The 22624-nt window shown below is 51.4% G+C and overlaps 1 protein-coding gene across 18 annotated transcripts in view; it reads right to left on the bottom strand.

The window, feature by feature from the left end:
* The window catches only part of DYSF (dysferlin), a 209162-nt gene that overhangs the window by 1873 nt on the left and 184665 nt on the right, over positions 1 to 22624 (bottom strand). For all 18 annotated transcript variants that reach the window (XM_079111422.1, XM_079111420.1, XM_079111409.1 and 15 more), the window contains 11 exons: positions 21664 to 21755; positions 18544 to 18714; positions 17644 to 17786; positions 16177 to 16316; positions 15028 to 15116; positions 14693 to 14788; positions 14170 to 14311; positions 10086 to 10185; positions 5144 to 5322; positions 3696 to 3805; positions 2076 to 2223 (listed from right to left, as the gene is read on the bottom strand). In XM_079111422.1, coding sequence (XP_078967548.1) covers positions 2076 to 2223; positions 3696 to 3805; positions 5144 to 5322; positions 10086 to 10185; positions 14170 to 14311; positions 14693 to 14788; positions 15028 to 15116; positions 16177 to 16316; positions 17644 to 17786; positions 18544 to 18714; positions 21664 to 21755 — 1410 coding nt within the window. The remainder of the gene's footprint in view (positions 1 to 2075; positions 2224 to 3695; positions 3806 to 5143; positions 5323 to 10085; positions 10186 to 14169; positions 14312 to 14692; positions 14789 to 15027; positions 15117 to 16176; positions 16317 to 17643; positions 17787 to 18543; positions 18715 to 21663; positions 21756 to 22624) is intronic.

Here is a 22624-nt window from a genome sequence, read left to right as displayed (position 1 = left end):
CACACCCCTCCACCTTGCCAAGGTCACACACGAAGTCATGGCAAGAGCTGGTCTTCCTGAATTCAAGAGCAGAACTCCATCTCATCTGACAGCATTGCTCCACCCTCAGTGGCCCCAGTGCAGACTCTGGGGCCAGCCCGGCACTCTGCATTCTAGCCAGCTCCCTGATGCTGGTGGTCTCCGGGCACACGAGGAGGAGCCCGGGTCTGCCCCAGCCCTCCTTTCCTAACTCCCACAGCCTGAGCCTACTAATGGAAGGTCTGATTAGCCATGGGGGTCGTCCTTATTCTGTGATCTCGATGTCTCCCAGGACACCAAGAACTTCTGGTGGCACGGGCCTCACTGTCTCCCATGCCCCCAGCATGCCCTCACGGCCTGGACACATGTGCTTGCTTGATAAAGTCTCCACAGCTAGCTGAATGACCGCCAATGTGTCCAAGGGGCAAAAGCCAGCTGGAGCTGGCCTGGAGAGGGGAGCTGGGCACCCCACTGCAACTCGGCAGCCTGGACCACCCCTGGGAGCAAACCCCAGGCAGAAGTCCTGGGGCCTCACCACACCCCAGGTCACCTTGGGCAGCTCATGCTCTGGGACACCATACTTGACTGGTTCCTTCCACGGACCTGTCTCATCCTGGATTCCCAATTTCCTTTGCTTAAAGAGGCCCCTGAAATTGTAGTTTAGGGTACCCATAACATGGATCCACCCCTGGACCACAGTCAAGTGTGGCCAGTTGACCTTAACTCTTCTTGCTCACCCCAGAAAATATTTCAACAAGGCATCCCAGGCAACCACAGCCAGGGTGGGGGGCCTGGCCATAGCTGGACCCATCAGCCGTCCTGGTTCTGAGCCCTCCTTTGTTGCATGGGCCTAGAGGATAGCCGGGGCCTGGACATTCAAACCAGGCAGTCCCTGCCACGGCTCCTCACAGTTTATGACATCAGAGACAGCACGGGGTGGTCTATGGTTTCAGTCTTCCTCCTTCAGGACACACTCTGCTGACAAGGCAGTGCCAGCTACCAGCTCTCCGTGGGGGAGGTCTCCACCCCTTTCCCCTCCTGGAGGGTTCACAAAGCAAAAGCTGCCTGGGAGTGATTCCCAGCAGCTGCCAGCTCTGAGGACAAAGCTCCTGGACTGTGGCCTGAAGTGAGAAACCCAGGGATCACTGGGCAGAACTGTGCACAGATCGCTGTGCAGCCTGGAGCCGGTCCCTTCCCCTCTCTGGTGTTTGAGTTTTTGCCGTGAAAATCGGGGCATCCAGGGACTGAACGCACCATTCTATCCACTTTGTTATATAGGTTTGAAATGTTCATATTAAAAAAAATTTTTTTTTTAATTTACGGAACATGAAAATTCAGATTGCCCTGATCATTTCAGTGTCTGAAGTTCTAGAGACACCGGGCGCTGGAGCATTTTCAGGGTTACCTGTGAAAGCCAGGGCAGACACCAGAGCCCTCCTTCCCAGGCAGGATCCCAGGGAGCTCGGGGCGCAGCAGCTGGTGTGGGCCTAGCAAGCTCTGTGGCTTCTTACCAAGTGAAAGGGACCCTCCAAGGTGCCATACCAAATGAGGGGCTCCTGGCCAGACTCCCAGCCTCCCCTTCTCCATGCCCCCCACTGCAGGAAGCAGGTCGCACTCCACCAAGGTCCTTGGGGATGCCGGGACCTCTCCTGACCCCAGCCCCTCCCTTCCTCTGGACTTAGCAAGTGTGGTCCTCAAGGCAGAGTGGCCACCTCCTGTGGTCCACCCAATTCTTAAATCCCTTCCAGACCCAGTTCCTCTCCTCGTTCAAGTTTCCCCGCACACCCCATCCCAAGGGGCCTCGTCTTCTGCGAACCCCTTGATTACACGTTCCGGGGGCTTGCCGAACGCAGCCATGTCTCCCTGCCAAGGACAAGGCCTCGGCTTCCCCCTTGGCCTACAGGCTCCCCAGGGCTCAGGCTTGGTCCCTGTTAGACCTGGGACTCCCCAGGGCAAAGGCTACTCCTCTCCCTCAGACCAAGGGAGCTCCCTGCCGTCAAGGATGAGCTTCCCAGCCCCGACGTCAGCGCGTCTGCCTCCCCCATCAGGCCGCTCACCGGGAAGGCGTAGACGAAGATGCCCAAGAACAGCAGCAGGATGAAGAGGATGATGAAGAGGACGATGGCACACCGGAAGCGCCGCCACAGGATGAATTTCACAGTCTTGTACGGGGAGGTGAACCACAGGAAGGAGGTGTCAGGCCGCCTGGAAGCAGGACCCCAGGTCTCAGCAAAGCCCGCTCCAAACTGGAGACCGCAGGTCGAATAGCCCTGGCCTCTAGGGTGCCCCAGGACTCACGGGCCTCCTGGACTCCAACCTCAGCCCCTAAGCTCAGCCCAGAGTCTGCATCCCTGTCCCCAGACCCTGCTGCAGCATTCAACCCTGTCTATACCGCCCTCCTGTCTCGGTACTATGGAGCTGGTTCCCAGCCATCCTCCCCAGGATGCCGTCCCCGCAGCCCATGCCCCAGGACTTAATCACCGACCATGGATTTGGGAACTGGCAGGGCCTTGAGAGCAGGTGAACCCATGGCCCACTGGGCCCCAGAGCAGCTAGGCCACTCCCCCAGATGTCATGGCTGGGCCACACTCGGGAGGAGGGTGGAAAGAGAACCCGGAAAGCTGGTTTTCTTTCACTCCCAACCAAGAACCTCAAGACCCTCCCTTGAGCTAGCCTCACAACTCAAAAAAACATGCAGGATTTTGCGTGCAGATAAAGGTCGTGTTAACATCTGATTGTACACCGGGCCTCATGACTTTCTCTTCTTTACTAGATCCCAACATCCAGGGACAAGTGTTCGCCTCACAGCTCAGCCAGACACGTGGCACTCAGGATAGCTCTGTGTTCAAGGAAAGCTGCCTGCACTGAGCAGGCGGGGCCGGGGGGCTTGGACACAGCCTTGAGTCCCCAAGCATCTTTTTTTTTTGTACCAAGGATTGAACCCAGGGGCACTTAACTGAGCCACATCCCCAGCCCTTTTTCATATTTTATTTAGAGACAGGGTCTTGCTAAGTTACTTAGGATCTCACTAAATTGCTGAGACTGGCTTTGAACTTGCAATACTCCCACCTCAGCCTCCCGAGCTACTGGGATTGCAGGCATGTGCCACCCTACCTGGTCCTAAGTGTCTTTTAATAACTGTTCAAGATCTGCCTTCAAGGGGCCCATGTCCACTGGCTTGGTGTATTTTTGTAAGAGATATGTGGTGTGAAAAAGGGATTTCAAAAAGTATGTAGTGGGGAAAAAAAGCACTGGTGTCCCCATTTTACAGATGGGAAAATAAAGGCCAAAGGCTATCCGAAAGGTCATGACATCAGAGGACAGTCATGGAAGCAGCTGGGTGAGGGGAAAGACCTTGATGAGAGCTAATCAGAGAAAGTTAGAGAATTTCAGCTTCCTGACTTTCCTAGTTGGAAAAACCTTATTTAACTTTGCTCGGTTTCCCCACCTATAAATTGGGGATAATGACCACCCCACAGGGACAGTTCCCCAGGACAAGGTGTACATGCTGTATGACAGCACAATGGCACACAACCCCTGAAAAGATGCCTACCCCCTGCCCCTCTCTGAGCCACATGGGTCTTGTGACCTATGCATGGCTGTGCATTAGGTGTCCCCTGGACTGTGGCCTCTACCCCTCCACCTCCTGGGCACCAGGGATGGGGCTGGGCACTCACTTTGGATCCTCAAGCTTTGGGTTCATGTTGGGCTCATCCCGTCCCTGGCCAGCAGGCCGCTCCTCATGCTCACTCTCCGCCACGATCTCCAAGGTCATTTCCAGCTTGCCCTGGGGGGACACACACAGTCTGGTTAGAGGCTGCCGGTGGCCTGGAGAGGAGCCAGGCCAGGATGACCATAGGTCACCTCATTTAAGTGTAGAGATGTTGTGACCATAAAAGCCGTACCCGCTCCTTGTGGAACACTTAGAATCTACAGACGTGTAAAAAGAAAGAGATCGCCCATCCTTCCGCTGTGTGCGGACGGGCCGTTGGTAACTCCTTCTGCATCAAAACGGCAAGTATAGGAATACCACGCTGCAGACCTCAGTCTACAGCTCACTTCTTTCACTTAAGAACGTATTTCACTATGTAATTATATATTCTTTAAAGTTTGGTTTTTAATGATTGTAAAACATTTCATGGATGGTCAACCGTAATTTATCTTAGTAAACTATTTATTTTGATTTGTTTAGGTTGTTTCCAACTCTTTGATATTATAAATAATGCTGCAGCAAATATCCCAGAACTTAAATTTTTAGTTTTCACTGCTATTTCTTTAAAAGAGAGTTTAGAAGTAGACAACAGAGTCCAAGGACCTAAATATTGTTAAATCTTTCACTGTAGGCTACCAAATTGCTTCCCCACCCATTAAACCTCTAACACTCCTAGCAGAAGTAAATGAGGAGGTCTGACTCTCTATATTCTCACCAGTGATCAGCATTTCTTTTTTTTATATCTAATTTAGTAAACAAAACAAAATCATATTAAAATAGTGTTTTAATTACTAGAAGGAATAAACCCCTCTTTTGCGTGATTAATGAACATTGGTACTTCTGTGAACTATCTATGGTGGTCCTTTGCTCATTTTTCTTTTGGGGTGTTAGTATTTTATATTAATCATTACAATTCTTCATAGAACAAGGGTATTTTATTTCAAGGGCCACTTTAGGGTTGGCTGGCTGCCGGCTGTTTCTGTGTCTGGGATTCACTTCCTCTCTGCGGCTGGGGGATGGGCAGGAGGAAGGTTCTCTCTGGTTCTCTAAGGGCCCCCAAACCAGACCTCTCAGCCAGAAGAGCAGAGCAAGCATGGCCCCCAGGAGGGAGGGTCCTGCTCCAATGGGAGAGATGACCCCGTCCATCCCCCAGGAAGCCCAGATCACAGGAGAACGCAGGACTCCATCACTGTTGGGTATGCCAGAATATGAGCATGGTCGCCTATTTAAATAGGTCTCCCCTGGGAGGTGAGCCTCCAGGGAAGGAAGGCTGGGAATGAGAAAAGGAAGCGGGAAGGAGAATGCCTCCGAAACCAGAGGGACAGAGGAGAGGAGCAGTGAGCGTGTGCAGCCTGCCGTCTCCAAGGAAGAAGCTGCCCGGCACCCTCCACCAGGGCTGAGAAGTAGACTCACCGCCAGAATCTTCTTCTCACCCTCCTCTGCTACACAGGGCCACCATCCCTTCACTGTCTTCTGCTCAAAAAGGGACACAAACAATTCTGGGTGGAAAATGTCATCCAGCTGGTCCAGGGAGCACTTCTCAGCCGTCTTGGCTGGCTTAGGCATGCGGTTGAGATCCAGCTGCAGGGAGCCTGCCATAGAGAGATGTTCTTTAGCCTTGGAGGAGAAAACTCACGTCACCTCCTCAGCCTCCATTCATGGCTTAGCCACAAGCCAGATCCCGTCAACCATGAACCTCCCACCCAGCACCTCTCATTCCTCCCAGCTGCCATCTACTCAGGTGCCCTTCACAAGCTACCCACCTCTTCCGCTCTTCACCGTACTGGGGACAAATCCATTCACACATCCACGTCTACAATCATTTTTATTCATTCATCTTTTAAAATTATTTTTACCCAGGTGAAATATATATACCATAAAATGTATCATCTTAACCAGTTTTAAATGTATAATTTGGTGGCATTCACGGAAGTCACGGTGTTGGGAAACCATCACCACTATTTCCAAAATGTTTTCATCTCCAAACAGAAATTTTTACCCATTAAGCAATAGCTCCCCATTCCCTCCTTCCCTCAGCCCCTGACCACCTCTAGTCTACCTTCCATCTCTGTGAATTTGCCTTTTCTAGACATTTCGTACAAGGGGAATCATGTGATATTTGCTCTTGTGTATCTGGCTTATTTTATTGACTCTAATGTTTGCAAGGTTCATCCACATTGTGGCATACATCAGTAATATTCTCTTTATGGTTGAATAATCGTCCATTATACATATATATCACATTTTATATATTGACACATGTGTTGATGGACTTAAATTGTTTTCACCTTCTGACTGTTGTAAATAATGCTATAATAAACACTGGCATACAAGTCTCTGAGTTCCTGTTTTCAGTTCTTTGGGGTGAATACCTAAAAGCAGCCTTGCTGGGTCATATGGTGATTCAGGTTTTTGAGGAATCACTACACCGTTTTCCTCAGGAGCTGCACCATTTTACATTCACACCAGCAAGGTACCAAAGGCTCCGATTTCTACACATTCTCCACACCTGTGGCTTCATTAAGGTCAGTACTACTGTTTTCTTGCCCTCCCAGGAGGTGTGAAGGCACCTCACTGTGGTTCATCCATCAGTCTCTTCATCCACCTGCCCAGCTCTCTAACTACCATCTTGTTACTCCAAGTCATCTACTCCAATGTGCTGACCATCCTCTCTCCATAGCCCCAGTTACTTGGTTCAACCATATCAAAATGCCAATATTTAACTATTTTTGATCTATAAAAACAGTGATCTCATGGTTTCCCCTAATCCAGTTACAATGTGATGAACTCAGTGGGATTGGAGCATAGGTTACCAAGGGAAAAATGGGAGAGCTGAATTGCAAAATTGTTTCCTGCAGCCAAATTGAAGAAAGTGTTATCATGGGAAGATTAGCTTAGATTTTTTTTCAGAGTACAATGCTTCGTTTCTGTGGCTGATCATTGGATTTATTTTCCTAGCTTTCTTTCTTTCTACTCATCCATTTATCCATCTATCCTTCTATCTATCCACCCACTTTGACCTGTCTACATCCCTCTATAGCCTTCACCTGTTGAGCACTATATCTATCCATTAAATCATCATCCCATCAATATACGTGTCCAACTCTGTATTACATTCATCCATCTATCCACCCAGTGCAGATAAATATGATCCATTTGAAATACAATTGCAATTAATATTAAGTATCAGAGTATTAAGGCACAACCCACACACACACACACACAAATTATCCTATCACAATCTACATTAAAGATGGTTAAGGAGCCAGGTGAAGTGGCACATGCCTGTAATCCCAGCAGCTTGGGAGGCTGAGGCAGGAGGACTATGAGGTCAAAGCCAGACTCAGCAAAAGCGAGGCGCTAAGTGACTCAGTGAGACCCTGCCTCTAAATAAAATACAAAATAGGGCTGGGGATGTGGCTCAGTGGTTGAGAGTCCCTGGGTTCAATCCCCAGTATCAGAAAAAAAAAAAGAAAAGATGGTTAAGGAAACACAGGATTATCTCTGGATGATGAGATTATAGATGTTTAATTACTACCTTTAAGATTAAAAAGTATAAATATTCAAAAGTTATAAAATATGTAATTATAAAACAGTATAAGATGGAAAAGAGAAATCAACTTAAGTGAGACTCTGTCAAAAAAATTTTTAAATGGGAAGGTGGGGGCATTGGGTGTTAGTTGTAGAGCTCAGAGGCAGAGCACTCTCTCCTAGCATGTGTCAGCCCTGGGTTCAATCCTAATGCCACCAAAAAAATAAAAAATAAAAAAAAAGGATAAGCCTGTTTAACTTTATTTTGAAAAGTTTTCTAATTCAGTAAAAATGCAATTTTCTTTTTTCTCTTTCTAAAATTAATTTTCTACAGCCTCACTCCTTAAAGTCTAGATTGATGTCCCCATTTTTTTTTTTTTTTTAGTTTGCAGGCCCAGGGATTGAACCCAGGGCCTTACGCATGCTAAGAAAGCACCCTACCATTGAGCCACAACCCCAGTCCATGATGCCCCCAAATTTTAAGGTCTATAGCAAAAATATTCCTTAAAAATTCTAAAGCAAGTGAAAAAAATGGCAAATTATTTACAATGTATCCTCAATATATAAAAAGCTCTGAAAACAAAGAATAAAAGATGAGCATTCCAAAACGATGGAAAAAGGGTTCACAAACAATATGAATAATAGGTATATTTTTGATGTTCTACCTTACAATAAATGCAAGTAAAAATTAAAATGAGATATGGCACTGACAATTTTTTTTTAAAAAGTAACAGTGGCAGCAAATGTTTAGGAGAAATGTCATCCTCGTACAAACAGGACACAAGTGGGAATATAAATAAGATCTTCCTGGAGGGCAATTGAACAAAATGTTTCAAAAACCATTAAAATGTGCAAACTCTAACAAATCCACTTCCTTGAGTTAAGGAAAGCTATGTACAAATTCTTCAAGTATGTATGCCTAGGGGTGTCGCTCACATTGGGAAACCTGAAGATGGGCTGACTATCTACCTAGAGAGGATAAGCCAAGAAAAATAGGGTCCGTTTGAACAGTGGAATGCCAGGCTGGCAACTGGTGATGCAGATGTTGACGGAGAAAGATAGCTAAGGACCAGAAAGGGTGCTCTCAAAATGTTAAGTTTAAAAAAAAATAAAACAGTATGTGCGATACAAACTCATTCACATGCTGTATATATGAATATATGTATACATGTCACATGTGCACATAAAATGCATACATATTCATGTTTGTTTATATATGAAATATTATATAATATTATATGCCAAAATGTTAGTGGAAATTATCTCTGGATGGTGAGATTAAGGAGAAGGAAGAATCATTGCTTAGCTGTGCCATTCTAACGTTTCTACAGGAATCATATACAGAATAACAAGTAAAATAACAAAATTCAAATTAGGAGCCATCAGGCTGGGGTTGTGGCTCAGTGGCAGAGCGCTTGCCTAGCATGTGAGAGGCACTGGGTTCGATTCTCAGCACTGCATGCAAATAAGTAAGTAAAGGTTCATCAACAGCTAATGAAAATGATTTTTTTAAAAATAGGTGCCATCACTTTTACACCTGACTCTTATTACAATGAAGTCCCAAGTAGCTCCTGAGTAGCTCCCAAGTAGCAGTGTTGACTGCTGGGCTGAGGGGGATTGGGGGAAGGGCAGGAAAGGAAGAGCAGTCTGATGGGCAGCCAGCCCTCCCCTGCTGGGAGCTGCTCCTCAGAACACCCCCTGCAGGGGCTAAGGGCTCAGCAAAGATCAGCTCCCATTTCTGCAATCAGGGGTACCTAGGAGGACATCAGTGACCTGTCCAAAGCCACCCTGCTGCCAGGTGGCAGAGCTGAAATGGAAACCAGGGCTCCTGACTTCCTTGAACTACCTTTGCATGGATTCAAATCCATTTTTTTCCAATTGAAGTAAAATTCAAGTCCCATAAAATTCACCACTTTAGCCATTTTTAAGTGTGCAGATCAATAGCTTCAGTACATTCAGAATTGTGTAGCCATTGCCACCATCTAATTCCAGAACATCTTCATCACCCCCAAAAAGAAACTCCTGCACCCACTAAACAGTCCCTCCTGACCTGCCTCCTCGTCCCAATCCCCACTGATCTACTCTGCTTCTCTGCGGATTTGCCCATGTGGGCATTTCACATACATGGAGTCATGAAATAGTTGTCTTTTTGCACCTGGCTTCTTTTCACTTAGCATGTTCTTTGTTCTTTTTTTTTTTTCTTTTTTTTTTTTTTGGACCAGGGATTGAACCCAGGAGCACTTTAGCACTGAGCCACGTCCCCATCCCTTTTTACATTTTACTGAGAGACAGGGTCTCTGAGTTGCTTAGTGCCTCGCTTTTGCTAAGACTGGCTTTGAGCTCACGATCCTCCTGCCTCAGTTTGTTCTTTCAATCAGCACTTGGGCACAAGGATGAGTGGTGGCTTGCACCCTTCAATTTCTGGCCTCAACCTGTCTAGACTGGGGTGAAATGAGAGCACCCTCCAAGCATGCCAGTCAGCCGTGACAGGCAGCATATACCTGTACGGGCTTCAGCCTGAGCGTCCCCTCTTCCCCACCTACCTGAGTACCCCCATCCAACACACAGTGCTCAATGCCACCTCTGCTGGACACCCACCCTGGGAGCCACCCTGGTCATTCTGACACTGCCCTTTCACATATTTCACTGGGGACCCTAAGAGCAGAAAGCAGGTCCACTCATCCTGTCAGGGGTCCCGGGGATACATGTAAGCGCACGCTCGCGCACACACACACACACACACACACACACACACACATACACATGCACGGTTCTGGGTCAACCTCTCATATACAGTGTATCCCTGACCAGAAACAAGGCTCACCCAGAAAGTCATCAAAGGAGAACTTGTCGTTGTCCCAGATCTGGAATACCACTCTTGCTGGGATTTTGCTCTCTGTCTTGTCCAGCCTCCAGAAGGCATCCTGACCCAGAGGAGGAGAAGAGAAGGAGACAGGGGAGCAGCATTAGAGAGGCCATGGTCCCTGTAGCCTGGAGGGCTGCCTGGAGTAGGAGGTCCCTGGAGTGGGACCTGCCAGAGCCAAGTCCTGCTGGGGAGACTGGGAAGGGCAGACTCTGGAAGGCAGTGTGAAGGATTCAAAATAGGACCACCAGGCTCACCTCAGTAAGCTGGCTTCATTAGCCTCCCAATCCTGCGAGTCAAGTTATCACTGACTATTCAAACAACGGAACTGAGGCTTGGAGGAGTTAGAGGACTTTGCCCAGATTGATAACAACATTAATGTCGCACTTCCTACACATCAGAGGCCCTCTACCACTAGACTCATTGATCCTTCCAACAGCCTACAAGGGAGACACTATCTTTTCAGCTGAGGAAACTAAAGCAAGTCACTCGTCTGAAGTCACACGGCAGGAAGTGGCAAGCTGGGGTTCCACCCAGGCAGTCAGGGTCCTGCTCTCAACCCCAATCCCTGCTCAGCACATGTGGTCTTGGCAGCACGGTGGGCTGACTGAGAACCCAGGGGTTCCCCCCCCCACCCTGGCTGGCACTAGAAGGAACCACAGCCCTCTGCTCTAAGGAGCTGGCACTGCGACCTGGACCCCAGCTCCTCCCTCTCACTCTACTCCATGCCGCCTGCACCTCCAGAGAGTGCCCCAGCACTGGAAGTCCCCATCCTCCTACTGGAACAAGAGTGGGGGTTCTTCCCTTTGGGCCCCTCCTCCCTCGCACCAGCTCCACCTGGAGCCCGGTCATCTTGGACTGCTTCCCTCATGGAGCAACTGCAGGGTGTGGGACTGAGCTAGCCCCTGCCTCCAGCCACACTCAACCCCAAGGACCGTCACTGGGCTTTCCTGCTCGCGATGGCTTGTTCTGTTCTCTTGCTGGTAGCAAGGATGGGAAAAGATCTAGAAAGGCAGTCAGAGCGGGCCCTGGACCCAAGTCTCGAGGGACCCAGGGGGCACAGCTGACGACAGGTCCTGGTGCCCACTGACCCAGACCCACTGCCCAGCACGGTCACACAGATCCCACGGGGTTCTCTACGGAGGAGTGGGCACCGTGCACCGCCACATCCTGGACTGCTGCCTGGACTGGAGAAGGCGCTCAGGTCCCGAGCTGCCCTGGCCCCCAGTCCTCCATCTGATGCCTCCCCCTTTCCAGGCCCCAGCGCAGCCCAGCCCTCCTGCAGGTGCCTCCCTCCTCTGGCCAGCTTTTATGGCCAGCTCCAGGCCCGCCTGCAGGCCCGCCAGCAGCCTCCGTTCCTCTGGCCAGCCTGGTTTATGGGCTCAGTAATGAGCCAGAGGTTCAAACGGCCCCTGGTGGGAGCAGCTGGGCGGGGGCTCCAGCCTGGGGAAGGAGCCCCCCCAGGTCCCAGGCGCTCATTACGCGCACAGCCTGGGCCCTTTTACTAGCTGTTTATTTGCAGGGTGGGTGCCTGCCGCACTGCAGGCCCCGGTGGGTGTGCTGGGCTCCAGGTGGGGAGCTGGGCCAGGGCAGCCAGCGGTGGTTCAAAGCGGCCGGATGAAAGGAGATCTTGTACTTTACGACAGTCTCGTCTGGTTAATGGGGTCCCTGGAGGGCCTGCCTGCCAGAGGCCCTGAAGCCCACGGCAGAGGGCTGGCTCTGTGGCAGGCCAGGAGCCCACAGGCTGCACAGCCCCAGCACCAGCCCACCTCAGACCTGTCCTTCAGCTGGGGCCAGCTAATTAGTGCCCTGCTGTGGGCATGGCTCCACCTGCCACCCAGGGTCCCTTCTCCCTAGAGGCTGCCTGCAGAACCACCTGGGCTGTTTCTGTTCCTCCTCCTCCTCTGACCTCAGTCCCTGCCTCCAGTCATCCTCGCCACAGAGCCTGGGGTCAGGAGCACCTGCTGTCCCCTCCTCCCGGAATGTGCCTCGTGCTCACTCTTCAACTCCTCTGCCTCTTCTCACCCCTCCCCCAGGGGCTTCTCCTCCCCAGTGGAGGCCGTCAGACCTTCCCATCAACCTCAGTGCCGCTTTTCCCCTGGGACCTGTGAGCCAGCCCAGCTCTTCAACGAGGCCTTCAATGCAGAGATGAAACACTACTGATGCCCAGTTATTAATCAGCAACTCCACTTGGGCCCTCAGAGCTGCCAGGGCACCCTTCCCACGCTGCCAACCAGCAGCGTCCGTGCCCGTCCCCATTCCTCTTGCACTCAGCGTAGCCAGCTTCCCACCCTTTCCACTCGTCTCAGATCACCCGCCGTGGGCCAGATTCTCTCTCTTCTCTTTCTTCATAGAAAAAGACAGGCACCTCCCCCTGCCACCCCTGCCACATCCCCACCTGTCACAGTGAAGGGGTTGCCCCACCTCCCGTCAGAGTGGCCATGTGCCTCTCTCGGTCTTGGCTTCCCCATCCACACCAGCCCCTGTAGGGCTTGGTGAGCCCCTGAGATGGCTCGCATGGCACCTCTGTTCTCTGCTCTCCACTCCTGGCCCCACTCTCCCTGTCCCCAGCAGACTCGGGAGGAGGGGTGGGACCTGCTTGACGTGGTGGCACTCTGCCAGTTGCAGTTTTTGCTCCATCATGGCACCAGACTCGTGACAGACCAACACTGACTGGGCAAAGGCAAACGAGATGGGACCCAACAACGGTCTTGGCTTTGTGTGACTTCACAGAGCCCTGTGGTTAACTTCTGCTCTGTGGCAGGTGCTACCCAGGAATCCCAGGGTCCAAGAATCCATCTAATATGTTTCTCTGTGTCTTCTTTTGTTTGAATGTCTGAGAATGTTCGATGGACATTCTGGCTTCTCTAAAGTGTAGGTGATCCTGTGTTGGGTTGGGAAGGATCAGGTGAGAGGAGGCCATGAAGAGAATTAAGAGCAAGGTGGCCAAGCATATCACGTATGTCCCTTCCTGAACTCACACAGTCAGTCAGGGAGAGAGAGAGAGAACCATAGAGGCTTTGAGGCCTGAAGCCTTGCGACACCTTCGGATGGAAATCAGAACAGCAGGATCTACACACAGAGAGGGATGTGTCCCCTCAAGCAGGAGAGCACTAACAGGTGGCAATTAAAGGCAGGCACGGTGGTGGACGAGGGTGATCAGAAGTTCCCAGGGACCCCCTGCCTCCATCAGCCTGGACCAGAGCCCCTCACTGCCTGCAGCAACCCCTTCACTGTGCTCTGGTGGGTGCTCCCTAAGGGCAGGCCTGGCATAGCCAGGAGATGCCTGCCCTTGACTTTGCCTAGATCAGGGGTGAAGAAATTCTGGCCCAGAGGAGACTTAAACTAGGAGATGCTGAGACACAGACACTGAGGTCCCCGAATCCACCTCTCCCTGCTGGCTGATGCTGGCCTCTCTCTCCAGATGCCTTCAGCCTGGGGTGAGAGGTCATGGGGTGGAGAGAGGAGGGCAGCACTTGAGGCTCGAAGGACAGAGTTTCTCCCAGGGACTGTCAGGCACCAGACACAGTTGCAGGAGGCCAGACAGCCAGAGGGACTCTGCCAAGCCATGCCCAGTGCTATGGACAACCCGGTCACATGCCAGGCCAGCCCTCTTGGGAAGCTCCCCGGAAGTCACCCCTCTGCACTTCTGAGGACCAGGCTGGGATCCCCCACACTTCCCGTGTAGACCCCAAGACCCCACCACTGCCTGGTCTGTCTGGGGTAGGGAGGAAGGCAGTGGTGGTAAGATTTGAACTTCTTCATATGATAGATGTGGCACTTCGTAGTGTGGGATGGTCATGGGTGGTAGCAATGCCAGAGACAGCAGACCCGGTGGAAGAGGAAGAAGTGGGGCACAGAGTTGATGGCGACAGCTTTGGAGGTGACAGGAGCAGCAATGAGAGCTGTGGGAGATGAAGCAGTGCCTGTGGGGACAAGGGCAGCGAGGGGACAGTGCTGGGGACACTGATGGGGATAGCAGTGGTGGGATCCCACTGGCAGTGCAAAGCCTAGACTAGGAGCCCTGGGGCTGAAGGGCGCTCACCTTCTTGGCGACAGAGCAGACTTGCTCGGCAGGCAGGTAGTCAAAGGGGAAAATAAACCTCCAGTTGAAGTTGCCCTCGCCGCCCAGGGAGCGGTAGTGCACGTCTGTCTTCTGTCTGTGCTCCTCAAAGCCGACCATCCAGCTGTACGCACACAAGCAAGGGCATTTCTCATTAAGATCTCCACCACAGGGTACATCCCTAACTCAGGGATGAGGAATTATGAAGGTAAATGAACCAGGTAAACGATATGGCAAAAAGAATTCCCAGGAAATCTCCACAAAACGTGCCATGCATCAGAAAACAATCTAACATCTCAGGCGCTGTCTCTGGGCGTCCTCCGACCTTGCAATTTGAGCCCAAAGACAAGTGCAGAAGAAGTCTGCTGGGAGGACGATATCCCAAAGGGGGAGACCCTCCGAGACCCTCTTTGAAGCTGGTTGTTCTCCCAGAGCTGCACCCCCTGGGTGCCTCTGAGGGCACGGCAGGGGGAAGCTAGCACAGGTGGAGGGCAAGGCAACTTACCCTTTCACGTAAATGTCACTCATCTTCTCCCCGGTGATGCTGAGGTCGTCCAGGATCACGTCTTTGGTGTTCCAGATAATGCAGCGCAGGAAAAACCTCAGGGGAAAGAGAAAGACTCGAATCCGAATGGATTTCCACCAAAGCCGAGCTGCTGGCTCATCCAGGAAGGCCTGATGCCTGCCTAGCTGGACACTTGACCAGACCCAAATGAGAGCCCAACTCTGAGGTCCAAGTGGTACAAAGCATGGTCAAAAGGCAACCTGCTGGCCCCACCCAGAGCCAGCATGACCCTCCCACCTCCTGCTCAGCTGGGAGCCTGTGACTAGCTCAGTTACCTTCTGGCTCTCCGTGGGGTGATGTTGAAGGGAGGTCCAGGCCGCCCCAGGGCCTTGGGAAACAGGTCAATCCACATCTGCAGCTTCCCCTGTGGGACATGAGCCTGTTTTCCCAGCACCCTTGGCATTCAAACAGCCATGGACAGCTGCTCTGTGCCAGGCACTTGGGAACAGGGCAGAGAAAACTCAGGCCCTGCCAGGAAGAGGTTTACCGCCCTATAGGGGAGGGACCCTAATCAAGGGACTGCAGGGCCCACTGCAGGGGTTAGCCAGCTTCCCCACAGGCCACCAAGTTGGTGGCAGGCTCCCTAGAGGGGATGATGTGTGCTGAGGGATATAACATGGTAGAAGGACAGCAGGGTTTAGTCAAGGGACTCAGAAGATCTCCAGGACAGGAAGCCACTCTACATGCCCACCCTCAGCTCCACCATCTCTGCAAGCTGAATGTGAATTTTGTCCCCATCTTAAGGAGCAGGGATTGCAGTAACTTGGGTAAGTCACTTCTGTAGGGTCACAGAGCTAGAGGGTGAATCTGACCTTTAACCTTTGCACTACCTTGGGAAGGCTGGTCACCAAGCCACCCAGGGAAAGAAAGTTTGCTTCTGGCAAAGGCATCTCCAGGGCTCACCCGGACCATCTTCTTATCTGTAACCTCTTCTCTCCTTAGCTTCCTCCAAACCCAGCTCTGGGCTCATCTCTTCCAGGCTCACCTCCCTTCTGCATGGGGGAGTTCCCCTGCCCCTACTGCTGATTCTCTCTGGGGCTTTCTTGACCTTCTGTCATAGGATGCTAGGCACAGGGCTGGTCAGCTGAGACTGAGTGTCTGACAGATGGCAGTGGGCAGGGAGACACCCTTAGGCCAGTGTAGAACAGTTAGGCTCCAAAATGGTGCACTGAAGTCAGAAGCTAGGCCTATACTTGACTAGAGGGTTCTCTGGGACTCACCTCTCTAGCAATGAGGGCTGGAGGTGGCCAGTCCTAGAGGTCCCTCCTTGTTCACCAGTAGTGACCACTCAGAAGGTGAAGAAATGGGCCAAAGAGGGACAGGCCACATCCTAGGGTCTCCAGTGTGTCCCTTGGGTGTTCGTGCTAACTTGGGGTGGGGCTGTAGGGCTCAAGGACTCCAGGACCCAGAGGCTGAGGCCCTACCTGCTCAATGTCTGGCTGCAGAGGGCTGTAGAGGGGCCGTGACTCCACGTGCTCGGGAACCAGGCCCTGCTGCTGAAGAACGTGCAAAGCCAGACGCTCTTCCACTGGGCCCAGGTGTGGGTTCGGGATCCTGCCAGCCTCTGCCCCAGAGAGAGGACAAAAAGTTGCCAGAAATGGGACCCTGAGAAGCCTTGCCTACCAGCCAGCAACCTGAACTAGGTGTCCCCTCTGCCAGAGACCTGATGGGTTGATGGTGGTCCACATGCTTGTACACACCAACAAGTACCCACACAGGGGCATGCACTCAGGTGTGGCCATGTACACGCCACACACACACACACACACACACACGTGTTCACCCATTGGACGTGCCCTTCCCACTTTAATAGGGGTCCCAAAGAAAGAAGAATGTCACTGCAGGAGCCAGCAATCTGGCTCTGTCCCTAGCTGGCTGGGAGATTCTGGGCAGGTTCTTAACCACTCTTGACCTCAGTGGCCTCATCTACAAAATCAGGCAGATGTGGACCTCACAATTTTATGATCATGAGCCCTGGTCCCTGTGCTCAAGGTGCTCGCAGAGCAACAGTGGCCACTGGAGGACATGAGACCATCCCTAGATCAGATTCACGCTCCAGAGCAATAGAGGCGGGTGGTGCCTAATGACTGAGCCAGGTTCAGCCAGAACCTGGGAGAGTGAGAAAAACAGAACAAGAAGGAGGAGGGGCATCTGGGCATGGAAGCATCAAAGTTGTCATTTCCCTTTTATAACCTCAGCACCAGCTCTGACATCAAACATCTCTGAAACAAGCAGCAGGCGAGGGGCCAGCGGGGCCTGTAAACACCTCCGGGCAGTCTGGACTGCTCCGGGTGGGCAGTGCAGGCCCGTGGCATCCCAGACACATGGACAGCATGTGGGGGGATTCTCAGCCATCAGTATCAGGCAGAACCAGGGGCAGGGGTGGGGGCACTGCAAGACCTGCCGCCTGCCCTTTGGAGACTTAGGTGCATCCACCGTACACAGGGGGGATGGGAGGGGCTCTGAAGGTGCATCAAGGCCAAGCCGGTGGGCTGCCATGATTCAAGTAGAAAACTGTTTCTCAGAGATGGATGGACCCCGAACTCTGAATAAAGTCTAATTACCAAAACCAGATGAATCTAACCCTGATCCTGATCTGATCCAGGCTTCAGACTCACTCCTATTCTTGCCCATATATGGGCTCCAGCATGGCCTTGGACAGAGCTCTGACCTTGACCATGGAACTTGACCCTGTCCTGACCTCTAATTTTCACAATTGCGCCATGGCGGCATAGTGATCCCCAAAACAGCAAGGGTCAGCGTAGCACGTCTGTGCTGCCCTGGAGAAATCCGAACCTTCCTCCTGCTGACGTGGCTTATGACCAGAGAAGACCTGATGAAAGAGAGGGAGAGGGAGGCTAGCGGTGGTTTGGGGTCACGTGACAGCTCACCTATCTCCTCAATGGTGTACTCTTTATCCTGAAAGGTCACACAGTCAGTCCGGTACACAGGGGCCTTGACTCTGCGCTGCTGGCAGAAGAGGTGGAGGAGCTGGGAGGGGCGGAGCTGGTCCCTCCATTGGTTCGGTCCAGAGCTGAAGCCAAAGTGCAAGGCAAAGATGAGACATTCTAAGGACACTGAAGGGGCAGGAGGGCTGGTAATGACCTGTGTAATCCCACACAGCCTCCCCCACCCTTCACTTGCAACATTTTATCAATGAAAAAAACTAAGGTTCAAAAAGCAAAGGACTGGGCTGGGGAGATAGCTCAGTTGGTAGAGTGCTTGCCTTGCATGCACAAGGCCCTGGGTTCAATCCCCAGCACTACACCAAAAAAAAAAAAAAAAAAAACAAAGGACTTAAATATCTACGGAATTGGCACCTAGATGTTTCCAACTTCCTGAATTAGAGAATCAGAGCCAAACAAGACTCAAAATGGTGGGAAGAGGTACTGTCCACCCAGGAATCCCCCAACAGACCATCCCAGAGTTCCCTGGAAGGCCCGGCTGAAGCCCACTGTCATCTCCTTTCCTCCTCCTCCTTCCCTCCCTATCTCCTTCCAGGTGCCCAGTTCTCTGCAGGCCTCAATGGTACATTAGAGAACTGGATTATAACAATATAAACAAGAGCCAGGTCCTCAGAGTCAGATAAACAGGTTCGAATCCTAATCCCACCACTCACAAGCCATAACATGTCTGGGCCTTAGTTTCCTCATCTGTGGAGTGGGGACAAGACCCTCGCTGGGATCAAGGGGAGAACACCTGGGAAGTGCTAAGCCCAGGGCCTGGCACACAGCAGAGCTCAATAGACAGACGACTGGTTGTCAGAGGAGCAACCCGCCCCAAGCACATACACACAGTAGGTCTGCGGGAGTCCACAGCGGGCCCCAAATTTGGACAGCAGCCTGTTCTCCAGGTCGATGACTGTCTCCCCAATCTTCTCATCCTTGGAGAGGAGGTCATAATCGTAGAGTGTGATCTTCAGGTCCTTCTCCAGAGGCAAAGTGCAGGTCAATTCAAACATCCTGTAGGAAGAGTGGACTTAATAACAGACACTACAGACCCAGCAAGAACTCAAGGAGGAGCAAGAGGAGCTCAAAGTCCATCCTTCTTGAGTCTCCTGTCACTCATAGAGCCCATCACCCACAGGACTACTTGCACAAGGCTTCTCTGAGTCGTGTGTGTGTGTGTGTGTGTGTGTGTGTGTGTGTGTGTGTGTGTCCCATATAAACTGGATTGAGCAGGGACCTTCCTGGCAGCCCCCAGAATGAATGAATGAGGGGGAACAGAATATTACAATTGAAGCTTTCACTACACCACCAGGAGACAAGAGATGTGAAACTCCAAAGCCAGGTACCAGAGCTCTGGGAATTTACCAAAGGGATGGGCCAGGGCCCACTCTCTGAACACTTGAGGCAGCACACCAACTTCTGGGGCAGAATGGAAAAAGATTTGTGAACAGATTTTTGGGGAGAGAGCTCCTGCAAGGTCTGACCCCCTGGCCACCCCCAGGGTCAAGGTGGAGGTATTCTCCCTCTTCCCCTTGAAATGAGTTCCCTGGAGGCAGGAGGCACAAGCCCACTGCCCGTCTCATGCTCAGGATGCTAACTCTGCACAGAGGTGGAGGCAGGGCCACATCTGGGAAGAGCAGCTCTTCTGTCCACAGCTGAGCAAGGAACCCAAGTGCATCTCATGGAGGAGGGGGCTGCCTCAAGGTCAGACTGGATCTGCTCTGAATCCTGCCTCAAAGCACCTCCCAAGGTTCCAACAGCCAGAGATTGTGGAATGGGCCATCTGAGGACCAGGGTTAGGAGACAGTCAGCTCAAGGGAGGCAGCATCTCCCACATCCCAAGAGGAGGGAAAGAGGCTCAGTGAGTCTCTAGGGGACTCTTGAAACACCCACAAGAAAATAAATTTCCTCAAAACATTTGCCAGCCAGAGAGTACCCAAACACCAAGGGCTGTTGGCACATGGAACAGACCCTTCCACTGACAGGAGCTCCCAGTCATGGCAGGGAGGAAGAAAAACCAAGCAGGGCAAGGGGGCAGGCAAAGGCCCTCCACACACTCACCCACACAAGAGTGGCTCAAAGGGGAAAATACTCCCCTAGCACCATCAGGGTGTTCAAGGTTAAACGTGGATGAGTTGCTGGCTTCAGCCCTGCATCTGTGAGTTTGTGGCTTGTTTAAAGTGGCTGAGCTTAGCAGGACACGGTGGCACATGCCTGTAATGCCAGTGACTCAGGAGGCTGAGGCAGGAGGATCACAAGTTTGAGTCCAGCCTTGGCAACTTAGCAAGACCCTGCCTCAAAGCAAAAAATGAAAAGCACTGGGGACGTAGCTCAGTGGTAAAACACCCTGGGTTCGATTCCCAGAATAGATGGATGAGTGGGTGGGTAGATAGATAGATAGATGATTGATAAATAGATGATTGATAGATAAATAGATGATAGATAGATAGATAGATAGATAGATAGATAGATAGATAGATAGATAGATAGATAGATAGATAGATAGACAGAGCAAGCTTAAAATGGGCAGAAAAAACACCTGTCTGCCGCAGCATCCACCTGGAAGGGCATGGTCAAACCACAAAGTTGTGTTTCAATTATCTCAAGCATCGTAGAATGAAAGTATTTCTGCTGTGATCTGAGGGAGGCGTGGAGCACCAGGCACGCCAGTGTTTGGCCATGACTTGGGGGGAGATGTAGAAATGGGAGCGGGAGGGTATGTTTCTGCACTTGTTCCCCGACCTGCCCTGGATGCACACACACACACACAAGTTGTGGGACAGGCCCACCCACTGTCTATCACCACTAGCCACAACCCTACGCCAGCCACTGGGCCTCACCAAACAGAGCTCCCTTCTGCCACCCTCCAGCTTCCCTCCCGTCCCAGCCTAGTGGTGACTCATTGCTGACCAGAACTGTTTCCCCTTCAAAAACTGCATTTCCCCAGGCTGATGGGTCCTGGACACAGGTTAAGTGACAAAAACTAGTCAAAGAGACCCATGTATGAACTCAATATGTTACTTGACTCTCTCAGAAGAGACGCTTCTGTAGGTGCTGGATAGACAGCCACCAGCCTCTGTGGGCCTGAAAAAGCTCACGGTCAAACAGAAATTCAGGAGGCCCAGGACTTACTCCCATACCATGGGCACTGATCCTTCCTTGTTCTTGTCCCAGAATCAAGTGACTATCTTCTAAATTCTTCTCCTAGCTATCCATTGCAGGCACACATGGGACACAAAAAGAGTAATTGTTGAGCTGGGCGTGGTGGCGCATGCCTATAATAACAGCAGCTAGGGAAGCTGAGGCAGAAGGATCAAAAGTTCAAAGCCAGCCTCAGCAACTTAGCAAGGCTCTAAGCAACTTAGTGAGACCCTGTCTCAATACAGGAAAAAAAAAAAAAAAAAAAAAAAAAAAGTGGTAAAACATCTCTGGGTTAAATCCCCAGTACCAAAAAATTTGAAAAAAAAAAGAAAAGTAATTGTTGAATGCAGCATGGTACACTGGACTGGAAAAAGGACATTGGTGGAAAACTGATGAGATCCTAATAAAGTTCAGGGTTTATGCACTGATGTCAATTTCCTCCTTTGGGCAAATATATCAGTTAGGTAAGATAGAAAGTAGGGCTAAAGGTATATGGAGACTTTGTGTCATCTTTGTCACTTTTCTATAAATCTAAAGAAAAAGTTAATGTAAAAAGGAATTAACCAATGCATCCTCTGAACTTCCGTGCAGATTTCTGATCTAGGCAATCACTTACGGGTGTTAACTAGGAGCTTCTGCTGGGACTCAAGCCTTTGGCTCATGGAGGGCTAGCTCAGACTACACCCACGGAAATGCAAGACTTAGGGAATATGGTTCTGCCCCGGAGACAGGAATTTCCCAGCAGCAGTCACTTCTGCCCGCTGGACTGTGGGGTATACAGACTGGCTTCTGCAGCCCAGGACCAAGCTGCTCCCCACTTACTTTCCAAAAACGGGCTCCAGAGTGCAGGGGATGTAGTTATCCTGGTCACTCACAGATTTCTTCCCAATGGAGATTTTGATGTAAGGATCACACTGAAGGATGACAAAGAAACACTAAAGTGAAGTCATTATCCCATTGGGTTTTGAGTTCCCTGCCTCCAGATCGGGTGAGGGGGCCAGTCATTAGGAAGTTGTAATATGGAGTGTGTTCTGCCAGACCAGGAGCCCCATCCTACACACCATGTGGCCTCTGACGTGGGCATGTAACCTCAGCTCCTGCAGAGGGAGTGGGGCAAGTGAGCCTTCCTCCTGAACCACTGCCGCACTGGGAGAGGCTCCTAGGGGCCCAGCCCCCATCCTCACACACCCGACAGACTGTATTCTAAATGGGACTAGAACCAGCTGGGGTCCTCTCTGTGACTGCAGCTTAAGCAGATGGAAAGGGAGAGAGATGGTCCCACTTTCTCCACCAAGACTGGCCCTAGCCAATCTCCTGGATATGGCCCAAAAACAACAGTGGGCCTTCAGCTATCCTCCAGGAGCAGCCCTGGCCAGAGAAAGCCCAGGGCAAGTCTGGCTTCGAGAAGGCTTGAAGGACATAAGCCAACCTGGCCACGTCCTGGAGGCCATCTGTGGTGCCAAGGCTGAGGACTGTTCCACTCTTCCCTGGGATCATATGACCTCCCAGCCAAGAGAGGCCAGGCGGCAGGAGTGGAACGCTGAGACCCTACCCACCGCCTCAAGGACACACATGAGGTAAGAAAGGTCCACTCCTGCCTCTCTGCTTTCCTCCCTCTTGCCAGCTTTTCTCTGCCCCCACCTCACTGTCTCCCTGTGACTCCCAGACTCCTTCCCTCCTTCAAATCTCCTTCTTCCATCTCTGGCCGGGACTAGGGTAAGACAGCTGAGTTTCTTACCTCAGGCACACAATTTAAGGGAGGGCCCCCAAACTCAGTAATCAA

This window comes from Sciurus vulgaris (assembly GCF_902686455.1).
Source record: "Sciurus vulgaris genome assembly, chromosome: 14".
Lineage (NCBI taxonomy): Eukaryota > Metazoa > Chordata > Mammalia > Rodentia > Sciuridae > Sciurus > Sciurus vulgaris.
The sequence above is the reverse complement of the archived record's forward strand: the minus strand, read 5'-3'. Positions and strand labels throughout refer to the sequence as shown.